Source organism: Nuphar pumila, chromosome 16, assembly GCF_984573655.1.
Source record: "Nuphar pumila chromosome 16, dmNupPumi1.hap1.1, whole genome shotgun sequence".
Taxonomy (NCBI): Eukaryota; Viridiplantae; Streptophyta; class Magnoliopsida; order Nymphaeales; family Nymphaeaceae; genus Nuphar; species Nuphar pumila.
Window position 1 is genome coordinate 3,536,163 of NC_143264.1, and position 15,327 is coordinate 3,551,489.

A 15,327-nucleotide genomic window follows, 5' to 3' on the forward strand; every position below is an offset into this window, starting at 1 on the left:
CACCAAAAAATGAGCCCTAATGAATTCTCCAAATGAGAATTTCCATCGTGTTCACAGAGAAAACAATAACAAAGTTGTGTCTCACATGCAGACCCCTTGATGATTGCATGTAGCAAATCCAAGCAGTTCAGGTGCAACACAGAAAAAGATAAACTCTAGCTGAATAATGGTCATAACTGGCATTTAAGCATAGCAGTTATTAGCATCCAGTGAGAGCACTATTTCGACAAGTAAAAGCAGGGAGTGCATAGGGACAATGACCGAACAACATTGAAACGAAATCACTGTTGATCTTCATCCACAATAAACATAAGGGAAATGGAGGAAATGACCTTGAATGAAATTTAGAGGACCACAATATTAAACAATGTGTTGGCCTACCCAAACATGTTATGGACTGATAAGCAATGAAATACAACACTGTATCAATGAGCAAACATGAGGAATATGAAGTTTGTCAGACTTGTCTTTTGGTTGTTCGTACCCTCCATTTGACTCAGAGTAACCACCCAAGGGAGGAGGGAGAACTTTTCCTGATTCAACCAAGAGATTGATAACATCCAATCCTTTGTTTGTTGTATTAGAAACAAGAATTAACTCTATTTAACACAAGACTTCACAGACATATAAATATAAATCATTTGTATCAATTACGATATTCAAAGCCTTGAAAAACATAATTCAAATTTGTATTTATTGATATCAAAATCTTCGTCATCATCTGAGACCAGCTAGCAACATTACCCTTTACCCTCAAAAGGAAAGCAGTAATTAGGCAAACATCTAAATGTATACATGAAAACAAGTATTTAATGTATACGCTTAGCTATCTAAAAGGAAAAGAACAATACACATAAAAATCTTTGAGGATATATGACCTTTAGGTGAGTGACCTGTACGCCTACAAAATCATTAGTTTAGATCATTTAGATATATGACACCTCACGACTACAAATGATTAGTTTTTGAGGATACATCACGCCTACATAACTGTGTTGCAGGGTTTCGCATTATGATTGGTTGTGTGATTACATCATCTTTGTATAACATGATTGATGAATATCATGAGTATTGGACTAAGATGTCTTGTAGATATGTGTGTGTGTTTCACGCTGAGGTGGTCGAATGCGATGTGCTTCGAGGTAAGAATTGTGGATGCATATGATGGTGCAAAGATTTGAATTGTCTTATTTGCACATACAACTTGAATCCTGTGAATTTATTGGATTACATAGGAATTACGTAAGTTGAAGTTTAGTTGATTCATAATATATTATCTGCGTATTTCTGTGTATAGAATTCATGCTTTGATTGCGCATGCTTTGAGGTCCTATTTGAGGATATAATGTTTCTTGTGGCATTGATGAGTTGCGTAGTTTAAATCTTCTATGTGATGTGATTGATATGTCACGTGATAAGAATTGTTGGAAGAATGTGTGATTTGTGTTTTGTTCTGCCATGAGAAGTGATACGATGCATATTGTTGGTATATATGTTTGTGCCCATCTTGGTGGCTTCTGACCCTGTGTGCGGTCAATTGTTTGATCAGTCGATCGTCTTGATGCATGTATCACTGTGTATGGCGCTTGTTGAGGATCTGGTCTCCAATGGATTATCTGCGAGGGGGGTGTATGACCAAGATCTGGTAACCCGATTAGAGTGGTAGAATCTCTGAGAGAATATACACTGTCCAAGAGCGGGTAGCCGCGGAGACGGTGAACTGTGAGGAAGTGTACTGTCCAAAACCAGGTATACCATCTAGAGCGGTAATCCCTTGTGAGGTCGTACGTTTCCCAGATCAGGAGGTCCGACGAGGAACTTGTGTGACTTTGATTGCCATGAAAGGCTATGGTGAGCTTTATTGATCTTCTGATATTGATTGATATCGCCAGTTGTGAATCTATAGATTTGGCTTCCTGTTTTAGCATGATTTTTATGCCCAGCTCAGATGTGTGAATCAGATCTTTATTGATTTTAGATCTTGATCATGTTTTCGACCTTCTTTTGAAAGGGTGGTCTTTTATGAGAAAGTATGACGCCTTAAGTGAGTCTTGATAGGTGGCAGTTGGCCGCATAAGGCCTTGAGATAGTATAGATTGTGTTTACTCATGGCACAGAGTTTGTTAGAGTTTGCGAGTGTGACACACGACGTCTTGATGATGATTTAGAGACCCCGTTCAAGGAACGCAAGCTAGAGCAATGTCTCGTTTTGTCTCTTCATCCCTTATCGCATCAAGTAGAAGTTAATGATCAAACCTTTCTTATGGTCTTCTACTAGATTCCTTTTCTTTGATGACTCGTTGTAACGCCCCAAAATCGTGGACTTGAAACCTTTTATGAAAAAGGTTGAAAGCTTTGAAATAAATCATTTATCAGAGTTTAAAACAGAAGTTCAGCGGAAGATCAGGTTCAAAACAACAAGTCCCTAGACCTTGGGCACATTACAACCAAAAGCAGATTCCCCCTTACAAACCGATTTGCAGTTCAAATAGATATTTTATTGAATTTAAAAGAAGAACCACATTTTGGTAATACAGTTTTAGAAATGCAGAGTTATAATCAAAAGAGATGCTTTCAAAGAAACCTTATACCGCATCCGTCAAAAGAGTTCCCAGGAGCGCAACGTCAGGAAAGGGCATTGCCTTGAGTGCATCGCGTCATCGCAAGTTGTCTCAACCTGTTCACCACTTGCCCATGAAAATGGGTCAGTCTCACAACAGACTAGCCGGGGTGCAAAGGACAAGAAAGAGCAAAAGCTGCAATAAGTAAGATAAACACGAGCTAAAACAGGAACAAGCAAGACTAGCAGATCTAACCAAATGTGTTGTAGAGTAAACAAGGCTCTAGTAAAGCAAACAACTACACACAAGAGCAGGAAGGATCAGAGTGCTAAACAAACAACTATAGCAATCCTACAGATCAGTGTTGTTAAAAGCGCGCCTCAAGGCGCAAAAAGAGCGCCTCAAGGCGCAAAAAGCGCGCCTCGCCTCGAGGCGAGGCCCTTTTCGCCTTGAGGCGCACTTAAAAAGCGCAACAGCCTCAAGGCGTACGCCTCATGCGCCTTGAGGCGTACGCCTTGAGGCGAGGCGCGCCTCAAACTGAGGCGCGCATTAAGAAATCGGATGGCCCGGACCCGAGATCGACCCGGATCCGGGCCCGTATTCTCGAAAGATCGAGAACCTGTCTTTAAAAAAGACAGACGCTTCGGGGCGAGGGAAAGCCCTCGCCCCTTCTCTCTCCACTCCGTCCCCTCTCGTCCACCTCCACTGCTCGCCGCCGGCCACTGCTCGCCGCCGGCCACTGCTCGCCGCCGGCCACCACTCGCCGCCGGCCACCACTCGCCGATCATCGCCTCTGCTGAGAAGGGATCGGCAACCCACAGCCACCGCCGTGCGACCACTCGCCGCCGCCACTGCTGTCGCCGGCCACCACTCGCCGTCGGCCACCACTCGCCGATCATCGCCTCTGCTGAGAAGGGATCGGCGACCTACAGCCACCGCCGTGCGACCACTCGCCGCCGCCACTGCTGTCGCCGGCCACCACTCGCCGCCGGCCACCACCCGTCGCCGATCATCGTTTTCCTTCAGGTATGGCTTTTTTCGTTTTTTTTTTTATTAACCAGGGGCGTAGCTAGGGGGGGGCAGGACTGGGCTGTAGCCCAGTCCTGCCTCCCGAAACAGTTATATTTTTTTTTTTTTTTAAAGCCCAGTCCTACCCCAACCCTGATTCCATATGAAATAGATTTTTATCCATTTTTGTAGCTCAGCCCAGTCCTAGCCCAGCCCTGACTGCAGCAAATAGTTTGATTTGTCCATATGAAATAGATTTTTATTAATAATTGTAGCCATTTTTTGTCCATATGACTGCGGTCCCTTGTTTTCCTTTTTCGGATAAGATGTGTCGGTTTTCGTGAATTGGAATTGTGAAACCTTTGCATGTTTTTTTTTGTTTATTAATTAATGCCTTTATACTGCTTCACGAGGCGAAACTCTCTTTGGATGTACGACCTTTTCTAATTTTATTTGGATAACTGTAGCGATGATGATTTCTTGGTGTGCAATCAAATATGCGATGTCCTGAATTGTTTAAGCATGCATTGATTTGGTTTTTCGTCAATAATGCTTGCTTACTTGAGGCATATGAGAGAGAGAGAGAGAGCCTGGACATCTTGTGCAGAATACAGTCCAGAAATTAATTCCTTGCTGCTAAATTTGCATATTTTATTATTCTTTTGGAAAGCATCATTTGCTTTTCATGGTGGCGAATATCAATCTGCTTTGAAAAGAAAGGAACTGAAAAGGCTCTTATGGAACTTGTATCCCTTGTCATGTTGGTGGTCACTTCATCGCAACTTCTCTTGAAGATAAAAGTTGGACATAAAGGAGCAGTTGTATGGTTATTTCAATCAGTTTCTGATGTATAGGAGCCCACCCGACCTACATTTTGGAAATAAATTTGTTGAATGAAATAATAAAAAGCAACTTTTTCTTCAAACTGACTATTTAAGGATCTCTCAAGATGCTATTAGGTCTATCTAGATATTGATCCATAGGATATTTTACACTATAACCCATTTTAATTGAATTAATTTGTGATTTTTATTGGCTCACATCTTTGAGTATGAAAACAGTCTCAGTTTTGAGTGCTTTTACAATAGGATAATGAAGCAAACTAAAACAGATTGTGGGGTTGTAGGTTTCTTTTCACTACTGTGTAAACTGAGATAGAACACACAATTGAAATATTCAAACATAATGGTGACCTGTGTTTAGCATATTCAATATATGTATTTTTTTTTCGGCATTTTCACAATTTCTTGGGGTTGATCTCTGGAGTTGGTTGGTGTTTTCTTTTTGTTTTTGAGAAGAAATCTGGGATCCAAACCACCTCCACTCTATCTCTACTATGTGTGTGTGTGGCTATAAGTGTGCATTATTGAATGAACTTTGAGACCCAATTAAAAAACTGACCTAATTATATTTATTATTTTTTTCTCGTCAATTATGTTTTTTTCTAGGATTCGTATATAGCTTATACACCAAGATTGTCTATTTTGCATTTGTTTTCATGTAATGTGGTCAGCAGAATGCATGATGTTAATATATATTTTGTGTTATGTATTTTTGCAGTTGAAAAATGGCAAAAGATGTAGGATGGGATCATGGAGTTAAAGTTCCAAATCCTACTAAAGATCCCAAACTCGTAGGACATGTAATTTGCAATTACTGTCATAAACAGACTACAGGAGGCATCTATAGGCTAAAACACCACTTAGCTGGCACAAAGCATGGTGTAAGCATGTGCGAAGCGGTTCCACCTGACGTGAAAAGATTTTTTCAGAATCATCTAAAGGATCAGAGGCTAAAGAAAGAAGAGTTAGAGCAAACCAAGTTGGATATCGGGAGAAGTGTTTATTTTGGATCATCAACCGGCGATAATGTGAATAAAGAAGCTAGTGGATCAGGTAGTGATGCAAAAACAAGTGCAGCTGGTCCTATGGACCTTTTTGTGAACAAAGAAGCACGACAAACCACAATAAACACTGCTTTCAAAAGGGATGAAAGAAAAAATGCATGTCGTGCCATTGGTAGATTTTTTTATGCAAATGCCTTATCATTTAATCTTTGCAACAGTCCATATTTTGGTGCAATGGTAGAAGCTATTGCAAATTATGGGCGAGGATTCAAACCACCTTCTTATCATGAGATCAGAACGTGGATTTTGAAGGACGAGGTAGATTGTACTCATGAAATTTTGAAAGAGTTCAAAAAAGAGTGGCCAAAGGTTGGTTGCAGTATTATGGCAGATGGTTGGACAGATGGGAAAGGAAGAAACTTAATTAATTTTCTTGTGAACAGCTCATCTGGGACAGTATTTTTGAAGTCCGTTGACATCAGCGACATAGAAAAAACTGGTGCAAATTTGTGTCAGTTGTTTGAAGAAGTTGTTAAAGAAGTTGGTGAAAGTAATGTGGTGCAATTCATTACAGATAATGCACCAAATTATGTGGCAGCTGGAAATATGTTAACAGCAGGAAAAACATGTTTTTGGACACCATGTGCAGCCCACTGCTTGGATCTTATGTTAGAAGATATTGGAAAGATATCAATTTTTAAAGATACAGTGGAAAAGGCAAAAAAAATTGCAAGATACATTTATAGTCATGCATGGGTATTAAATTTAATGAGAAAATTCACAAAGAAGAAAGAACTTCTGCGTCCAGCCGTCACTCGTTTTGCCACAACATATCTTACACTTCATAGTATTGGATGTTATAAGAAAGAGTTAAAGTCGATGTTCTTATCTTCAAATTTTAGAACATCTAATTACTATAAGAAATCTGATGCTAAGAACATTTCTTGTATTGTTCTTAATGATCATAAGTTTTGGGCTGCCATATCATATGCAATTAAAGCTACACTACCTCTCGTCAAAGTGTTGCGACTCGTTGATGCAGACGAACCTGCTATGGGATTTTTGTATGAGGCAATGGATAGAGCGAAGGAGGAAATTGCTTCAAACCTTGATAATGTCCAAAGAAAATATAAACCTATTTGGGATATCATTGATAGACGATGGGACTTGCAACTTCATAAGCCTTTGCATGCAGCTGCCTATTATTTAAATCCACATTTTCATTATGCTGACAACTTCAACCCTGATGGAGAAGTTATGGGTGGCTTTTATGATTGTGTTGAAAAATTAGTTTCTGATGCAAATATTCGGTTGAAAATTACAACACAAATCGATGCATTTAAAAAGGCAAAGGGCTTGTTTGGCAGAGAGGCAGCTGTTACAACAAGAAAATTAAAAAGTCCTGGTAAGTTTGCAATTATGTTGTTATTTGTCAATATTTTTTTATGTTTTTGTTAATTATGACATTCTTAATGTTTTTATCAATTTTTTATTATTTTATTTGAATGCAGCTGATTGGTGGAGTTCATTTGGGCACGAAAATCCTGAGTTGAATTTTGCAATTCGAATTTTAAGTTTGACATGCAGTGCATCGGGCTGTGAGAGGAATTGGAGTACTTTCTCATTGGTTTGTGACTTTGTATTTTATTTTTGAAATACATTTTTATATTTTAATTATCTTATATTTGATTATCAATGATTTGAAATTATAGGTGCATACAAAACGAAGGAATAGACTTGAACAAGAGAAGATGAATGCATTGGTTTTTGTAATGTACAATATGAAATTAAGAGAGAGAAATATGAAGAGGAGGGCTACCAAAGACCCTATATGTCTAGATCATATAGACTCAGACGATGAGTGGATTGTGGAGAAGGAAGATCCAGTGTTGCCAAGTGATCCCAATTGGTTGGAGGATTCATGGTTGGATCCGAACTTCGACATAAATGCCATTGAGCATGTGCCTATTGAAAAAGTCACTTCACCTCATGTTTTACAAAGTGGTTCTAGGCAAGACATGTCTTCAAGAAATCGAGGTAAAGTTATATTCCTTTTACCTAGCTATGAATATAAATGTATTTTTTTAATTACATAACATAAATATTTAATACATGTTTTTTTATTGAAGGAAAAAGAAAAGCAAAAGAAGTAATTGAGGACGTGGATAAAGAAAGTGTAGATGATGAAGAGTCAGAGAATGAAGATGAAGAAGAACCTATTTATATGGATTCTTCAGATGATGATATTGAAGACTTAAATATTGATGATGACGAGACACAACAAGAGCCTAGGCCCTAATTCATATCATAGAGCTATTGGCCATTTATATGTTTTTTGGGACTTTCAGTTGTAATTGTGAATGTTAACACTCTCATTTTGAAGAATTCTGGACAAATACATTAACATTTGGTTGTTAATGTTAACATGCATTTTTTAATTATGACATGATGTTGTTAGTGCTAATATGCATTTTGTTGTTAATGTTAGTTTTTTATTGAATGAATGCTCATATTTATGCAATTAGATACTTATATAGATCAAGTTGTTGCATTAATGCTACTTTTACATGTTAATCTCATATTTTTTTCGTATTTATTTGAGATTTTTTATTTCGTGTTGGTTGGCGCTTCATCAATAAAGCATTTCTTATTTATTTATAATTTTAGATCATTTTTATAGTTTTTTTTAAGTTTAAAAAAAAAAATTTTTTGAGGCTTACGCTTTGCGCCTCGAGGCTTACGCCTCGCCTCGGATTTTGGTGGAGCGCCTCGCTACGCCTCAACGCTTTTAACAACACTGCTACAGATATAATAGGTGAAGAGTAACTAACTCTATCCACCAGTCAAGAAAAGCAATTGCATAAGGCAGGTATTCATAACAACACTCGTAATACATATACAAGTACCATAGGATGGCTCAATCCATCGACAAGTGATTACATTAATCGTGAGGCACAAGCTATTGTATCACAAGCAATTCATAAGGTATTACCAAGCAAGGAACTGCGTAAGTAGTTTAACCAACAAGGGTAACACCTCGACAGGCGTACCTAGCTCAACGAATAGTATACCGAACTATCGAGCTAACAAGCAAGCAACGCACATCACAACATGCATATCTCATGATCATGTGTATAAGTTATATCTTGTCTCATTACTGAGCAGGCCGTTGTGGGTACGCACAAGGCAAAACGTAGAAACAGCCGAGATCGATTCGGGGGTCCATTATGCTATGTATTTTATTATACCCCGAATGACTGACTAAGTCTGCTTCCTAAGGGGACGGTCTGTGACCAAGAGAGTAAATCCCCAAAGGCAAACAAAGGCCTAATGGATGCGCATCCGTACTTCTGCAGAAGTGGCCAAAAGGATTTCCCCTAACCTCCGATGACTGGGGAAGGTCGGATCTTTGCCCGAGATTGCCATATATGACTGTCCATCGGAGTTTTGTACCATCCATCCTCTCTCTTGATGAACCGTCCCGAATGAGCACGACGGAGGGTTTCTTAACCGCCGTCCCATTCTCATGCTCTCGTCTTTCAACCCAATCGAGCATCTTGCCTGTGAAGGCGCATAATTATTATTTAGGTGAGTTATACGCGTCATTGCGCGTTCAAGCACACAATTCACATCCTACTCACCGCAGTACACAACGTACCTATTCAAATGCACAACCACGATGAAAGGGGTTAATCTATAGTGAGGGTAGCAACATCACTCTTGTGATCTCAAATACATGCCATTGCATGTTCGAGGCAGACATAAACCTCTCATCCAACTCATCGTAGTACGCAACGCACCTGTTCAAAAGTACAACCACGATGAGAGGGGTACAGATCTCTCGCAAGAAATCCCAATGCTTCTACTTTATAGAAGCCCGCAGTGAACTCATTCCAGTTCCAACTGATCGTACTCGGGTCCTTTAGACAGTCGCGAGCAACCCGCCTATTAGGCGAAAGCAACATAACAGGATTAGCTTAATGTGTCAATACACGCTTAGAGGTTACTATAGACCTCTCGTTCTGCTCTCGTAGCCCAAACATATCGTATGTGACTAAGGGTACAACTACAAGAGGAGGAACATGGATCCCTCGTAAGAGATCCAACAATACCTTCACAAAGGAAGGCGCTATAATCTTGGTTGAACCAGAAAGCGTAGAAACTAGGTCTCGTATCAGAGGTGAGGTAACGCCGATCTAGTGATGGTGCAAGTACCTCGCTAGGATCCCCGCCCTACTCGTGCACAGGATCCTAAACAAGGTAATCTAAGTCGTATCGAATAGGCAAACTAAGGTTGTACACATCTATCCCAAATACATCGATTTGGGAGGTCCGACCGCTACCTCTGCTTCATAAGCTATCTATCTCAAAAATAGATTTGCACCTAAGACGATGTCTTTGAAGAACCGAAGTGCATAAGTGTGTGTCGTGGCTTGTAAGACAAGTGAGACGATATACACTACACACTCGAAGTTGCACTCAGGGAGTGCAAGCTAACAAGGGGCAAACCCATATACTAACTAATACAAAGGCAAGTCGAGGGGCAAGACTCGATGGGTGAAGCCGCACCGCGAGGGTAGAACGCTAAAGCTCCACACGAGGTATGAGATCATACCTCGATCATCGTAACGCACAAGCAGGCAACTACGTAAGCAACTCGTGAGGTAAGAGATCCTATACTGACTACGCGAGTGTAAAGGACGACTCACGAGGCAGGGGGTTGCACCTCGATAGATCAATAAGCGTAAGCAGAAAAAAGAGCATGCGATATAGATAGGATACATGCACGAACAAGGCGTATGCACGAAGCGCAGCAACAAGATAAAGACGAATACATACAAAAGGTAAGTGCAAGAGCAAGCACGACAGCACAGGAAAGTAAAATACGGAGAGTAAAGCAGAAGCAAAGCCATGGCGCATAAAGCGCGGGGCAACAAGTAAATACAGGAAGTAAGTGCAAGAACGTAAAGGAGGACCAGGCATCCTGGAGAATAAGGCAAACATAAGTAAATGCCAAGGCGCAAAGCGCGGGGCAACAGAAAAGTAAAGTGTGAAAAAGTAAAGAGGACAAGGATCGCGAAACCGCGTCCTTGAGTTAAAAGACATGGAATGTAAAGGCAAAAATAGAAAACCTAGGCACATATAGCGCGGCGGCGACATAAAGGAAAGTGCAGGAAAGTAAAGAGGACAAGGATCGCGAAACCGCGTCCTTGAAGGTAAAGACATACGTATATATATTATACGTATACATATATCGTCCTCTTTTAATTATCTTTCTTATTTTAGCATTTATCAGTTCATTATCCTTTCACGCAAGAATTCTCTACCTTAAGGGGTTGCGGGTCCTCGTACGCATGCAGCATAGGCAAGCAAGAACTCTAGCCACAGAGGGCGAGTCGGATCCACCGTTCAACCTGGAGATCTTAGAACGTTAGTATATGCCGAAGGCAACCAAGCAATAAGGCAGCAAGGTCTCCTTGCCTGCAGGAGGCAGATGCAAAAACTCTGCATCCGACAGACAGCGGTGCCAGAGGCAGGGGCCTCTGCCCTGCTTGGCAACAACAGCAGAAGCAGGGAGCAGGAGCTCCCTGTCTGCCAGGCACAAAGAAAGGCAGGGGAGGGAGCAGAAGCTCCCTGCCACACCTGCCACAACAAGGCAGGGGGGGGGGGGGGACACCCCCTGTCAGAACACGAGACAGGGGCGCAGCCCCCTGCCGGCAGCAAGGACAAGGAAAGGGGACAGAGCCCCTTGCCAGAGAACAGCAGAGAGGCAGGGGACAAGCCACTGCTCGAAAACAAGAAAGCAGGGGGGCTTCGCCCCCTGCTGGCACAACGCAGGAGGCAGGGGGGCCTCGCCCCCTGCCGGCACAACGCAACAGCAGGGGGACAAAACCCTCTGCCGAGAAGGAGCAAGAGAGCAAGGGGGCTCCGCCCCCTACTGGGACAACAGAGGGTGTAGGGGGGCTCCGCCCCCTGCAGGGGAAACAACAGAAGGCAGGGGGGCCCTCGCCCCCTGCCGGCAAACAAAAAAGAAGACAGGGGGCAAAGCCCCCTGCAGAGCGGCAACAAAAGAGCAGGGGGGCTCAGTCCCCCTACTGACCCACTGCAAAAAGGCTTGTTCCTAAACTAATTAAGTTTTTCTCCATTAGGATTTTTTTTCTTTGCATAGTAGCTTATTCCTAAACTAATTAAAAAATCAATTTTAGCTATTGATTTATTCGATTGAATAGTATTGGGTTATTATGCGTCATTCAAATGTTTAACTTTGTGAATGAATTGTCATATTAGTTTGGATGATGTACTGTCACAGGCTGAGGTTGTTGCTGCAACCATCTTGTTCAGAAATTCAAGCTTAGCTTTATCTAAGGTGTGAACCATGGGAAATCAACATGCATATATTGGTTGTACAATTTTAATAACACTGTCGGCTCAGGGATTAAATAGTTATCTTCATAGATTGTTTGACTTTGCCAAACTTTATTTTGAAATATTCATTGTTCTAAAATTCTTTCACAGTCCCTTTTTTTTGCAGACATAGGATTTTTATGTATATTGTTCCTTTTAGATAGTTAAGTGTATACATTAAATACTTAGTTTTTCATGTATATTGTTAGATGTTTGCCCAATAACTGACTTTCCTTCCGAGTGCAAAGGTTGATGTTGCTAACTGGTCCCAGATGATGATGAAGATTTTGATATCAATCAATACAAATTTGAATTATGTTTTTCAAAGCTTTGAAGATGGTAATTGATACAAATGCTTTATATTTATATATCTATAAAGTCTTGAATTAAATATAGTTAATTCTTGTTTCTAATGCAACAAACAAAGGCTTGGATGCAATCAATCTTTTGGTTAAACTAGAAAAAAATCTCCCTCCTCCCTTGAGTGGTTACTTAGAGTCAAATAGAGGGTACGAACAACCAAAAGACAAGTCTGACAAACTTCATATTCCTCATGTGTGCTCATTGATACGGTGTTGTATTTCAATGCTTATCAGCGCTTACCATGTCCAGGTAGGCTAGCTCATTTTTAATATTGTGGTCCTGCGAATTTCAATAAATGTCATTTCCTCCCTTGTCCTTACGTTTATTGTGGATGAAGATGAACATTGATTTTGTTTCAATGTTGTCAGGTCAGTGTCCATATGCAATCTCTGTTTGCACTTGTCGAAAAAGTGCTCTCACTGGATGGTAATAATTGCTATGCTTCAATGCCAGTTATGGCCATTACTCAGCTAGAGTTTATCTTTTCTCGTGTTACACCTAAACTACTTGGATTTGCAACATGCAATCATCAAGGGAGTCCGCAGTTGAAGTCACAATTTTGTTACTGTTTTCTGTGTGAACATATGTTGGGAATTCTCATTTGGAGAATTCACTATGGCTAATTTTTTTGTGTTTGACAGGTAGATCCTTTGGAGTTTGCATTCTCTAATCAAGAACAGTTATGTTGTGACCTATACCTCATGAGAAGAATCTGAAACAATTTTCATATTTTCTAAAAAAATTTGGGACTCCGAGATCCCTTAAAAGGTGCTACACTGGTTGATTTGTATTTTCCGCAGTCAACCCCAAAATATTCCTAGCTAGATAGACTTGTTCCTTGTTGAATGAGAATAAATTGGATTTACCTTTTTCAAAAAAAATAATTGTGCTCAATTGTTTCACTGTACTGTTATATAATTTGGAAGTTATAGTGGGTATTACCTTGTTTTACGAGTCACTACTCACCTTTTTCTTCTATGCATCCCCTTAGAGAAAAACTTCGACACATCCAAGTTGTGCACACTTATTTGTTTTGAAAAAGGTAGATCCAATTTGTTATCATTCAACAAGGAACAAGGCTATCTGGCTAGGAATATTTTGGGGTCGACTGCGCAAAACAAAAATCAACCCGTGTAGCACCATTTAAGGGATCTCGGAGGCCCCACAATTTCCTGAAAAGATGGAAATTGTTTCAAATCCTTCTCATGAGGTATAGGTCACAACATCACAGTTTATTCTTTGCAGGAAATCTAGAGAATACAAACTCCAAAGGATCTATTTGTCGAACACCAAAAAATGAGCCCTAATGAATTCTCCAAATGAGAATTTCCATCGTGTTCACAGAGAAAACAATAACAAAGTTGTGTCTCACATGCAGACCCCTTGATGATTGCATGTAGCAAATCCAAGCAGTTCAAGTGCAACACAGAAAAAGATAAACTCTAGCTGAATAATGGCCATAACTGGCATTTAAGCATAGCAGTTATTAGCATCCAGTGAGAGCACTATTTCGACAAGTAAAAGCAGGGAGTGCATAGGGACAATGACCGAACAACATTGAAACGAAATCACTGTTGATCTTCATCCAGAATAAACATAAGGGAAAGGGAGGAAATGACCTTGAATGAAATTCAGAGGACCACAATATTAAACAATGTATTGGCCTACCCAAACATGTTATGGACTGATAAGCAATGAAATACAACACTGTATCAATGAGCAAACATGAGAAATATGAAGTTTGTCAGACTTGTCTTTTGGTTGTTCGTACCCTTCATTTGACTCAGAGTAACCACCCAAGGGAGGAGGGAGAACTTTTCCTGATTCAACCAAGAGATTGATAACATCCAATCCTTTGTTTGTTGTATTAGAAACAAGAATTAACTCTATTTAACACAAGACTTCACAGACATATAAATATAAATCATTTGTATCAATTACGATCTTCAAAGCCTTGAAAAACATAATTCAAATTTGTATTTATTGATATCAAAATCTTCGTCATCATCTGAGACCAGCTAGCAACATTACCCTTTGCCCTCAAAAGAAAAGCAGTAATTAGGCAAACATCTAAATGTATACATGAAAACAAGTATTTAATGTATACGCTTAGCTATATAAAAGGAAAAGAACAATACACATAAAAATCTTATGTCTGCAAAAAAAAGGGACTGCGATAGAATTTTACAACAATGAATATTTCAAAACAAGTTTGGCAATGTCAAATCATCTATGAAGTTGACCATTTAATCCATGAGCAGACAGTGTTGTTAAAATAGCAGAATTGATACATGCAAGTTACTTTCTCATGGTTCACACCTTAGATAAAGCTAAGCTTGAATTTCTAAATCAGATGGTTGCGGCAACAGCCTTAGCCTCTGACAGTACAGCATCCAAACTAATATGACAATTCTTTCACAAATTTAAACATTTGAATTTTGAATGACGCATAATAAACCAATACTATCCAATTGAATCAATCGATAGGTAAACTGAATAAAAACTTTTTGCAAACTATTAGCCAACAAATTTTGTGTTCATAAATCCAGATTATTAGCAGTTATACAAAATATATCCTCAAACACTATAAATCTTTCTTTAAGCAAATTGTCAAATAGATTGACAGAGACAAAAAACCATTAAGTTGACATAATGCTCTAATATTTTGTATTTGAAAGTCTATAGAGAACAAGTTGAGGTTCAAGCTTTGTCCCTAAGAAAAAACTCAGAAAAAGTCATAACGAACATTCCAAGGGTGAAAGAAATTTGCACTCACACTATTATAGTGACGATGGAAGGATGAGGAAATCTACTTAATAAATAGAACGCCTTCATCTTTAACTTACAAAATGTCTCCTCATTTGAAAAACTTTTCCAAAGAATCTTTGGTTGTACAAGCTATGTGCTTACTCATAAAAATGATAAACTATCTACCAAAGCTATTCAGTGTCTTTTTCTCAAAATTTCCTTTTTTTCTTCCCTTTTTCCTTCCTTTCTTCTTTTCCCTTTTCTTTCTTCTTTCCTTTCCTTCTTTCTTCGTTCCCTTCCTCCTCTTCTTTTTTTTTCCTTCCCTCCTTTCCCCTTTGTTTTCCTTCCCCTCTTTTCTAAATGCCTAAAGGGGACCATACTGCTGGACCTCTCATT

The 15,327-nt window shown here is 39.7% G+C and overlaps 2 protein-coding genes across 2 annotated transcripts in view; one reads left to right on the forward strand and one right to left on the reverse strand.

The window, feature by feature from the left end:
* LOC149812695 (GPI inositol-deacylase-like) overlaps positions 1-15,327 on the reverse strand; it is a 95,616-nt gene that overhangs the window by 50,326 nt on the left and 29,963 nt on the right. The gene's annotated exons all lie outside the window — the stretch shown is intronic.
* On the forward strand, positions 4,988-7,938 carry LOC149812696 (uncharacterized). The gene is made up of 3 exons (XM_089991361.1): positions 4,988-6,820; positions 6,927-7,042; positions 7,128-7,938. The coding sequence occupies exons 1-3, from the start codon at positions 5,137-5,139 to the stop codon at positions 7,509-7,511; spliced, it is 2,184 nt and encodes a 727-aa protein (XP_089847487.1). The 5' UTR covers positions 4,988-5,136; the 3' UTR covers positions 7,512-7,938.